We start from the raw sequence: 12,001 nt of genomic DNA on the forward strand, positions 1-12,001 counted from the left end.
TGAGTTTACATTGATATTAATGATGATTTCCCCCAAAAAAGGTGTAAAAGACCCCTTTAGGAACATCCGAATGCAACCAAAAAGGGAGGTGCACAACTAGACCCCCACTATGAGTCTACCCACCAAATTTCAAATTTTTAGGACATGCCATTTTTGATTTATGCGAGATACATACGCACATATGCACGTACAGACGTTATGAGAAAACTCGTTGTAATTAATTCGGGGATCGTCAAGATGGATATTTCGGTTGTCTATACGTTCTTAGACATGTATCCACGTGTGGTTGGGTTGAAAAAAAACTCAACATTCATTCGGGAGCGAGCAAAATGTAAATTAAGGCCTATATTTGGGTCAAAATTTTTTCATGAATACAATACTTCCTTTACTTTGTAAAAGGAAGTGAAAAAAGGAGTCTACTGTTTGACAAGATTCCAATCCTCCTGGTGTTTTGAAACATGAAATTAAGATTGATCCTTGTTAAACAAGGATGTAAAATTGTCTGGACACTGCCGATTTGGAAAAAAAAATTGCACAAAATAGTATCTTTTTGAAGAAAAAAAAGGGTCATTTTTGGCTACTTTTTCCCAACTTTGGTAATTTTTTAAAAATAGTTAAAAAAAAATGCAGAAACCTCTATTTAGAGACAATTTTGATAGCACAGTCAAACCCCATTAACACGAACTCGCTTAATGCGAAATTTCGCTTAGCCCGAAATAAATGTCATTCCCCGTCAGATAAAGCTACAAATTAGTGCTAAATCAATAGCTTAACACAAAAAGGATTTAGACGAAATCCCACAGAAGACGAAGAAAATTTTAAGGTCTTGAAAAAAAGAGGAAAAAGAAAAAAAAAATCCCCATAATTTTACATGAAATAACTTTTGAAGGTCGTACTTGAACACAAGTGATATGGATGGTAGGGAGAAAATTCCTCACCTTGTGTAGGAAAATCGGGAAAACCACGTTGCTTCAAGACAGTACGAACTTTAGCTGTAGACTATGCTTACAGTAAAAAAAGCTTAGCTGAACAGTGAAATCTTCACCAAGTCGTGAAAAAACGAGCTGATGTGTGCATCACATGACTTCCTTTTACACCATTTTAAAGTTATTTCCCCATTATTGGCAATTTTAATGTGATTCAATTGTTTACTCTCTAAATATCACCAACAGTGAAAAAATTGAAACCAAATTTTTAAAAAAATTGCCAAATTTCTCGCCAAGTTGGCGACAAAACTTGGCAACCAGAAGACTGGCGATATATCGCCAAGTGTCCGACAATTTATAACACCACTTGAGTTTAAATCGAAATTAACAATGATCTCCTCCCAAAAAAGGGCAAAAGACCCCCTTAGGGACATCGGAATGCAACCAAAAGGGAAGGTGCACAACTAGGTCCCACTAGAAGTCTTCGTACCAAATTTCCACTTTCTAGGACATACCGTTTTTGAGTTATGCGAGATACATACACACATACATATGTACATACAGACGTCACGAGAAAATTCGTTGTAATTAACTAGGGGGTAGTCAAAATTTATATTTCGGGTGTCGGTAGGTTCCTAGGCATATATCCACGTGTGGTCGGGTCGAAAAAAAACTCAACATTCATTCGGGGATGAGAAAAATGGAAATTAAGGCCGATTTTTGAGTGAAATTTTTTTCGCGAATACAATACTTCCTTTTTTGTAAAAGGAAGGTAAAAAAAAAATGTAGTGATTCTGGACGCCTATTCTGCCCATGATGAGGTTTAAGGTCTAAAAACGATAAAATTGCAGCAAAAATCCCCAGTATTACGATAATGAGAAAAACAGATGTTTGAAAATACACCGTCTTAGAGAAATGGTCCATATAACTATTGCCTGTTTCGAACTACTTGTGTTTCTTACTTAAGCTATAAATGCTTGGGTGTACATTTTTGTACAAAGGTACTTTGGTTCCTAAATTTTCAGACACACAAAAATAAAAAAAACTTGCCTGCTTACACAAAATCTCGTGAACGTGGAAATCGGTTAAGGTGTAATTCGGTTAACACGAACTATTTTGGCGTCCCCGTCAAGTTCGTGTTTACTAGGTTTGACCGTATTAAGAAAGTCTGTACCAAATTTCAGATAAATCGGTGCATTAGAACTTGAGATATCTTGTCAACCGTATTGAAAAAAACAGTTTAGAGAAAAACATGTTTGAATCCAGCAGTCCCATTTTTAGCTGCCTGAGTGGTTTAATAGTATGCTATACCAATATTTTTTTAAACAGCCATCCCTGCCTTACACATTGTTCCTTCCTATACCTGAAAAGCTACATTTTTGGCAGATCTTTCAGCTATAAGAGCAGTTCTGCCTTCTTTTGAAAATTCAAAAGCTTGTATCTTGGAGCATTTGTTACGCTGTTGATCTCGTTTGCTGGCTTTTTCTTTGTCTATTTAGATGCAAATTACTTTCTCTTGTGCTTTTATTTTATCCGTTTTATATTTAAAATTTGAATTTAACACTGAAACGATACACAGAGGCAAGGAATGTACATATACGTTGCTTGATGGTTGTTTGTTAGGTAAATATCGAGAAGAAAGAGTTTATCTTAACAAAATTAACTGTAACTCTGAAAATAATTCGAATTTCCGTAAATCCTCTTAGAGGCTTACTTTAAAGGTCTAAACTTTGAAAAAATGAAAAGAAAAAAAAAATCTTTTTTTTTAATTTCTAGACTAGAATACCCCATTAAATGTAATATTTAAAAACTACAATGGCTTTTTCCTTACCATTTTTTACAATATACTAAATTCATTTTTAAAATAAAGCTTGAAAGTATGCTGGAATATATTTTTGAGGCTAGTTGATTCTGAATGCATCAAACATATTTGTATTTTTTTCCTAACAGTGTCTAAATCGATATACTAATTTCTTTATGTATTTTTTTTTTTACAGAAAACATTACAAAAAAAAACATAAGAAGGGGGGGGGGGGTCATAATTTTAGCCGATGCCATTAAAAAATGTTTTTTTTTTAACATTGGTTATATTTTCACTTTTCACCAGTCTTTTTATTTTTGATTGATTTCTTAGTAAACTTAAACTGAAATCACAGTAAACTTTTAATGAACCATATAAATTCTTTATTTCCATTTTGAACTTGAAATAAAAAAATAATAAAAACAAATTAAACTCACAAAAACTTGAAATCCAGACAAACAATACTAAGTCGGCTTTAATTCAAAATGCACTCATTTATTTTATTAACAAAAGACCATTTGAAACTGGTTTATACTTCAAATTTGCATTATTCTTAGAGTAACAAACCAAATATTTCAGTTTGTTACTGTATCCCCCCCCCCCCCATCAAACAAAACAGCACTACCCCCTAATGAATTTAATTTCTCTTCAAAATCCAGTTAATAGAATATAAATTAAATTTACCACATAAGGATGTGATGCTACTGCTATCTTCATGAACAAATTTACGAGTAACTGCTTCTTCCATAATTTGCTTTACCTGAAATTAACCAATCACATTTAAATACGTAATGAGTTCATCTTTCATTTTAACCAAAAAATATTACTATAACAATAGCATTATAAATGTCTCTCACAGATGAGTCATTAAGTTATGCTGTAATTTATTCATGCATCCATATTTATACAAAGCTCTTGATTTTACAACCAGAAAAACTATTGGATGGGTAACTAAACTAGCTAACAATCATTTACACAAAAGTTGAAACCAAATTCATTTACAGGGGTCGATCCAGGTTTTACTTTTTGGGTCCCCATTTTGTGAAAAAGCAAAGTATTTTTGTGAATTTTCTTTATTTTTGTGAAAAAGCAAAATATTTTTGTGAATTTTCTTTATTTTTGTGAAAAAGCAAAATATTTTTGTGAATTTTCTTTATTTTTGTAAAAAAGACCTTCTCGTGATTTTTTTCTTGGAAAAGATTATATAAAAGCAATTTTAGCTGTCGTATCGTTATATTATAGAAAAGCCCTAGACAGGTTTCAGGGGTGATTGCAAGTTCTTGAAGAATACCTGAAAGCTGTCAAGAGAAAATGCGCTGGAGGGAGGAGGGAAGTAAGACCCTTAACATTTTATTCGTAATTTGACATATACATTACATTTATTGTTTTTTACAAATATACATATGGCACACTTTCTTAAGGTGAAAGTCTCACAACAGATTTCCTGTTTGCTCCTCTCAAATACTTTTAGAGCAATGAAAATTGCACATGCTGCTGAACGTAATGATAACTCCTAATAAATACAATATGAACAGACTCAAAGATATCACATATTTCTTAACGCAGAAGTGAAATACTCATTAAAGATGCAATGTATGTGTTTGAAAAACGTAAAAGTAATTAAAACCCAAAATAATACTGCACCAGCATTCAGCGTTTAATTTTTTGACATTTGACGTTCTTACAGAGTAGGTATTTCGTTTAAAACTTTGTAATTTAATTATGTTAATAAATATGTAAAGAAATTTTATTTGTTTGCCTCTTAACAAGGTACAGTAAACATCAAAAATGCGAAAAATTCGTTTACCATGGCGGATGTAAGAAAATCAAGATCTTCAAAAGAAATAAAAATATAAAAACAGCATATAAAAGAATTTTATTTTAAGTAAAGTTATTTGAGAATTTGATTCTGAAACTCAACACAAATTAATACTAAATATATATTGCGTAGTCAAAGTAAAATTTAGGATTTTCCTGAAAACAACGGAATTTCTGTATTTTCAAAGATAAATGTTTTGAACTGAAATGTGGGATAAATACCTGGCATTCTTACCACAAGTTAGCAAATGTTTTTTTTTTTATTTCACTGTCATCTAAATTTTCCCCCAAAAATCTAACTAGAGATTTAAAGTTCTCAGAAATGGCCCATTGCTTCTTGATTATAAAGTACAAAATTTAAATAAACTTACCAATCAATTTTCTGTTAATTTTTTTTTTTTTTTTTTTTTTTTTTTTTTGCTTCATTTCCAATTTCTGCACTTTCAGATTTTTTGAGAATTCCTTCTTTTGCACTAGATTTTTGTATATTGACAGCCTCTCTGTGATTTTTGCTGCACTCATGTTTTTTTAAAACTTGACGGCTTTTCTTGATATCAACTCCAATATTTATTCAAGGTTTGTTCGAATCACTAACATTCATGAAAGATGAACACATTTTGCACAAAAAACCCTTAGCTGAATAACTAGAGTAAAGCCAGCTATACACCTTTTCATAATTTGCAATGTACTTTTCATTTATTGCATGCTTCTTATTTCCATTTGTACTCTCAAATAGAATGCTCGAATCATTATTTGATGGCTCAATCTCAATATCATCATCAGTTGAAGTTACTCCAGATTCACTTCCAGTATTTTCTGCCTCAAAAATCGTTATACTTTCGCGAACTGCCTCACTGTCATTTGATGTACTATCTTTTACCGCATTTCCCGAGTCCTCCAAAACGGGAACATTTGCGTTACTATCTTTTACCGCATTTTCCGAGTGCTCCGAAACGGGAACATTTGCTTCACTATCGTTTACCCGCATTTTCCGAGTCCTCCGAAACGGGAACATTTGCGTTACTGTTACTGCATGATAAAGTGGTGGTAGCGATTTTATCGGGGTTGTTAATTGCTGACTTAAAGAAATTCACGATATTTTGGGACCCAACGTTCGAAGAGCGAAATTTTTCAACATAATACGCAGAATTTCGGGAGGTACCTCCCGTTGCAGGACGTCCTCGTTTCATATTTTAATTTCTTGAAGAATAATTTTCAACGAACAAGCGATCTCTCCAAACTGAAATTATTGCGACTGCTATCTCCAGCGCTCCATTATCCGCTAAAAACGTAACGAAATATTTTGCAAAACACAAATTATAATCGAATAAAATAACAACTTATTCTTTGATGCGCCTAAAAAAATGTCCACTTAAACACGCGAAGGCGCGAACAAGCTAATTACGAAAAATATCGTCTGCGCTCCTGGATCGCAAAGGATCTGTTACAAAAGAAAAATTAATACCGAGAAAGAAAACGAACTGGAATAATATACAGTAACCACATTTTTTTAGTTTATCGTTTGCAGTTTTTTTTTTTTTTTTTAAATTTATCGTCTGCAGATTACGCGATTCCCGCAACTTTTTATAAAATCCCACTCAATAAAACTTCTTTTGCGCACTGTTCCCGTTGCTCACCATTAGCGGACATACGTTAAAAAATTGCGAAATTGCTCATCTCGAAGTTTCATATTTATTTTAAGAAGACAGCAAGATTAAATAGAATGACTGACGATATTTTTCAGCTGGCATTGTATTTTATCAATAAAAGAAGGAATCTAAGAATTAAACTGCAAATAAATAAATAAATAATAATGATACCGTTATTCTTTTGGTTTACTGTATGCTGTACGCTCAAACTAGCGTGACTTTAGAAGTTATCTTTTGCTTCTACACGTAGTCTACAAGAAAAATAGCAGGAAAGAAAAAATGAATAATGCATTTTAAACCAGCAATTCTCCGCAGGCACCGGTCCGCAAGAAAATTTGACCGTTCCTCGAAGAATTATACCCATTTCCAATAAAATAAAATTTCCTTATTTTATTTTTATTCCTAATTTTATACGATATTTTATGCATTAATATATCCATTACTTTGCACACGTTTTGTGGTTTCTCTCCAAGATTTATTCGCTTATGAAAATTTACACAAATTAGCTGCGCTTATTTTATATTCAAAGTGTGTAAGTTATTAAAAACAATCTTACAATTAACTTTTGTAAGTTTATTTTAAGTAGAAGGTTTTTCTTTTTGGCATTCGTTATTAAAAAAAAAAAAAAGACAAAACAGATTAGTTTATTTTAGTGAAAAAAAAGTAAAAATTTCTACCGGTCCGTGAAATTTTTTGACGAAGTTTTACCGGTCCGAGTGTCAAAAAAAGATCGAAAAAAATGCTTTAAACTAAAGAATATGAAAAAAAGTGGGTACCCCTGGCCTAATCACACTTTTTTTTTTTTTTTTCATTAAATGCAAATCGTGTCAAGTGAGCTTTCAAGAACGGACAGTATCAACTACAGACTACAGGGAATTTCGCCAATCGGTTGTTCGGCGTTTCCCGCGTAGTCACTCATACTCTAACAGGATTTAATTAATTGCCATACAATACGATTTGCATCAGCATGCGCCAGTATTCAATGCGAATTTCTATGCAATTGATTAAAAAAAGAAAAATATAAGATTTTCGAGTGTTCTTTTTAACCTTCGTTCGGGAATAATTTTCAGAAATTTTGCTCGTCCGTTCCGTAAGATAACCCCCTCCCCCCCAACTATGAACCTTAAACTTTTTTAAAATAAATTGAAGGAAATAGAAACAAATTGAAAAAACAGGAGAATATTAAAAAAAATTATAAAAAAAAAGAAAGGGGAAAAAAACTAGAAGATCTGCAACTGGCAAGGCTTCAATTTGCAGTTAATTTTGAGAGTTAAAAGTTCATAATTTGACAAAATAATATGGATAAATAAATGAAGGATGCGTGCAACTAAGACAGTTACAATAATTCAAAGGAATATTTAATTCAGATGTATTTGGTCATTGAAGCAAATCAAACCAACATAATATAGGCGATAAATTTGCCGTGGCGTGAAATGAGTCAGTCTTCATTTCGCACTCGTGGAACCGCAGAAGATCAACGAATCTATTCTTTATCACGTGCTCATTATTTTTCTTGGATTTTGGCTAGCCACCAATCACAAGCGTCTCTCTTCTGTTCCCATCTTGACGCTCTCAAGGGTTGCGTTCAACGTACCTCACCGGTCGACCGGTAAGTAACCGGTAAAAACCGTAGCGTTCTATCATCTATTGGTTACCATTTCAGCTGTTGATTGGTTGATTGGAGCACGTGATCATTAGCTGTCACGTGATTAACTAACCGGTCGCTCCCGGTCGAGCTCGTCGAACGCAACCAAGCAAAAACACCTCACGCACCAGGCAAACAGATAAGATGGGAGAAGGTGGAAGAGGGGTAGGCTTTCACGTAGATGCGTACACATTTGCAGTTAAAAAATATTGTGAAAAGGCTGCCTTTTTATAAATTTTTGTGAAGGGGCTGCTTTTACGACGCGAAATTTTGTGAATGGGGCCGTTTTTGCGATGGGGAATTTTGTGAATGGGGCCGCTTTTGCGACGCGGAATTTTGTGAATGGGGCCGCTTTTGCCATGCGGAATTTTGTGAAGGGGCCGCGAAGCGGCCCCAATTTGGCGCTGGATCGACCCCTGATTTAACTACATTATAACCATAGGCGGATTTAGGACAGAGTTCCTGGGGGGTAGGATTTTTTTTCTTTTTTAGCAACATTTTTATTGCACCCCACTCTCATGTTTTTGTCTGCTTCCTGTCATGCATAAGTCCATGCTTTACTTTTTTGTGTGTCGTTTCAATTAATACGTGTTTTCATGCTGTCCTTTTTGAATTGACCGTAAGAGAGGGAGCTGGTATCAAGAGAGTGACGCAGGGCTCCAATTTTAGGGGGCCGGGGGTTTTTCCCCCGGAGGAAATTTTGTACAATGGATATAAAATTCTGCATTTTGAAGCCTTATAAAGGTTGATTGCATAGACATTGAAGTTGATAACTAGATTATACAGTTATACAGTATTGTTCAAACTTTCTAAGAAACAGCCATTTTAAGTTTGAAAGAAAAAATAAACTATAGATTTCTCATTACAACAACTTTTTTAAATTATAAGTAGTGCAGACAACGAAAAGGAATAGAGGTATCTTATATTTTTTTTCCCTGGCTAAACAGATTAACAATATGCAGTAGAAGTAATTGGAGCCCACTTAGCTTAGGATTTTCAAAGAGTTGTCTAATTATTTTCAAGGACTCTAGAATAAATAAAATTATTTAACGCACTTCATTTGTACTTTTCAGTCTCTGATATTTTAGTACTTGATTGTAAATTTTTACAGTCCTGTTCAAACTTTATGAGAAATGGCTATTTTAAATTTAAAAGAAACCATATATTTCTCATGACAACAACTTTTCTTCAGTTTCAAGTGGGGCAGAAAACAAAAAGAAATAGAAGTAGTGTGTATTTTTTTCCATGCTAAACAGATAGACAATATGCAGAAGAAGTAAGATAAAAACAATCAATACAAAAGAATTTCTAAAATACTGCATTCGAGATTGAATAAAGAGCAAGATATGAAACATGTGAGTCACAAAAATTTATTTCAAATAATATGTTACAAACGTGAGAACCATGATTTTTACATTTTTAATACAGGATGTGGCAAGGAGCTGAATTTAACATATTTTGGCATTCCTCCCCCTCTACCATTTGTTAGAAATTTTAAACTTTAAGGTTTGTAGCCACACATTTCCAAATATTCAAGGTTTTCAAGCACTTAAAAATAAAATTAGTTTTTTCAAGCAATTTCCATTTTTTAAAGAACAAAACATGTTTTTTTTTTTTTTTTTTGGGAGTTAGGGACCCACTTCAAAGCAGTGGCCCTAAGCAACAGCTTGTTTATCTTATAGGCAAATTTGACCCTATTTGTAATTCACTCTTATCTGCAAATTTTTGCTTGATTTGTTTGTAATTTTTACAAAAATTCGTCAGCTTTTACTTTTAAAGGATTTTTACGATTTTACCAAGCTTTGTTAGGTTTTTATAGACTTTTATAAAATTTCAACAAATTTTTCCGAAACGTTTGATGACTCAATTATTTAGTTTTCAATAATGACAAGGTCTGACTCACTTAGACTTAGATAATTATGACTTACCTTACTTTTTAAACAGTATTTATAAAGTAAGTAAAATTGTACTTTCCCTCTAAGTAAAAAAATTCATTTAATCAGAATACTCAGATAACTGAAATTTATTCAGTTTGCGGTAGTATTTATTTTCTCTCTCTCTTAAAAAAAAGAAAAGAAAAAGAGAGAGAGAAGGAAAAAAACTATGTCTTTCGTTTTTTAGAATTTCTCAAATTGCCAATTAATCTACTAAGAACATAAATATTTATTGTGCATAAATATACTTGAAATGTGGACACAAATCATAACGAGTAGATCGGTCTGTTAGCGCTAATGGGGGAGGGGGAGTTTTTTCCCTTTTGCTTTAGGTTCTAATTTGTTAAAATAGTCGTCAATGATTATAAGTGTTGCAGCTTGATGTATGGCTTGTTTAGTTTATATTTTCATTCATATACTTGCCCAAATGGTTTTCAGTCCAAAATAGTGAATTTAGACACACTTTCAGCATCCCAGTGACAGCTGTACTATTCATATTTAATGTTCGTTCCCCCCCCCCCTTTTTCTTTTCTCCCATCAGAAAAGGACATTCGCTTTTCTCTTCATTTTCATTGCACTATTCAAAAAAGAAAAAGTCATGATTTTTTTGTTTTAAGATTTTGGAAGATGTGTAGTTACTACATAAAGTCGTCCTAAACCTGGGGGAGCACTGCCCCCTATACCCCCCTATAAATCTACCCATGCCCTACTAAACTATTCAAAAAAGAAAAAATAATAATAATTTTTTTTTTTGGAAGAAGTGTTGTTACTACATAATGTTCTCCCAAAACTAAGGGGGCATTGCCCCCCTCTGAAACCCCCATAAATCGGCCCATGATTATAACCCTGATTTCAAGGGTGCCCATATAGAGTGGCAAGGGGGGTGGAGCCCCCCCCCTTTGAAATTAGAATTTCCTTGTCTTTAGTACCTTTTTCTTTACAAAAACATAAAAACATTTCTTCTCCAGCCATTATTGAATAAGTTATTGAAATTGTCAAATTTTAATGACTCTAATCTGTCCAGAAATGGGTTTCCTTGGGGAAAATATCCTGCTAAACCATGCATGGGCGCCCATATGCAAAATTGTAAAGGCAGGGGGGGGCTCAGAAATTTTAACCATAGTTTAGCAGGATATTTTCCCATAAAGGCAGATTTCAGGACAAATTAAAGTCATTAAAATTTGACATTTTTTTATTATTTATTTATTAATGGCTGGCGAAGAAATATTTTTATATTTTTGCAAAGAAAAAAGTACTAAAAGCAAGGAAATTCTAATTTCGAAGGGGAGGCTCGAGCCGCACTATATGGGCATTATTGAAACCATGGTTAAAATATCTGAGCCCCCCCCCCCTTAGAATTTTGCATATGGGCGCCCATGCCCGACTTAACTATTGTCAAGGGACTGGAAAAGTTATTGTTAATCAAGGATATCGTAAAATCAAGGAGCATAGGCATTCACCAAATCCATACCAGTGAAATGTATCATTAAATTGAGGAAATTGTTAAACCGAAGTTATACTGTGTACATCAACTCTCATTGATAATTTTTTAATTTAAAACAAATGTATAAAATTAACTTTTTCCCATACACATTTTTTTTTTCTACTTATGAGTCAAAAAATATCAAATTTCAGTTATTTCGTTCTAATAAGCACCACAAAATGCAGCTCCAAATGAACTTTAGCTAGTATATGTAAGCATTGATTGATACACATAAGAAATACAACGTAATAAGACACAGTATTATCAATAAAAATTGAGTACTACTGTAAGAAAATGTAACATCAGTTTATTGTTATTTTAGTATTATTCCACAGAAGTAAAAACAGTAGATATAAGAAATATCTACAACAGTCACTGATATCTCCTCCCTAACACACTTTATTTCCAGCAACTATTCCATAGTAAATGAAAGTCAACTCGATCCTCAAAAGTCTACTCCTAATTTAGGACAAAATATCATAGACTAGGGTAAAAAACCAACAGAAGTTCTTTTACACTCCTTCAAGGTGAAATTTTATACAAATTAATAACTTTTTATTAACTATTTAAACTACAGGACGTTTTATGAAACGACATTTGTGAAATACTTACCTCCTTCTTTACCATCCTCAACAGTTTCTCCCTGTATTCTTTCTCTATAAATTAAAAGTGAGAAAGTGAGTATCGCTACACCTTACATCGTTCATATAAAAACACTTATGAAAAAAAATTAGTTCAAATTTAC

The 12,001-nt window shown here is 33.0% G+C and overlaps 1 protein-coding gene across 1 annotated transcript in view; it reads right to left on the bottom strand.

Moving 5' to 3' along the window:
• LOC129221066 (small G protein signaling modulator 1-like) overlaps nt 1–11,901 on the bottom strand; it is a 95,049-nt gene extending 83,148 nt beyond the window's left edge. The window contains exons 1-2 of the mRNA XM_054855503.1: nt 11,869–11,901; nt 3,412–3,487 (exon numbers count right to left, since the gene is read on the bottom strand). Coding sequence (XP_054711478.1) covers nt 3,412–3,487; nt 11,869–11,883 — 91 coding nt within the window. The 5' untranslated portion in view covers nt 11,884–11,901. The remainder of the gene's footprint in view (nt 1–3,411; nt 3,488–11,868) is intronic.
• Between the last annotated feature and the right edge of the window lie 100 nt (nt 11,902–12,001).

The sequence above is a fragment of the Uloborus diversus genome, chromosome 4, assembly GCF_026930045.1.
Source record: "Uloborus diversus isolate 005 chromosome 4, Udiv.v.3.1, whole genome shotgun sequence".
NCBI lineage: Eukaryota > Metazoa > Arthropoda > Arachnida > Araneae > Uloboridae > Uloborus > Uloborus diversus.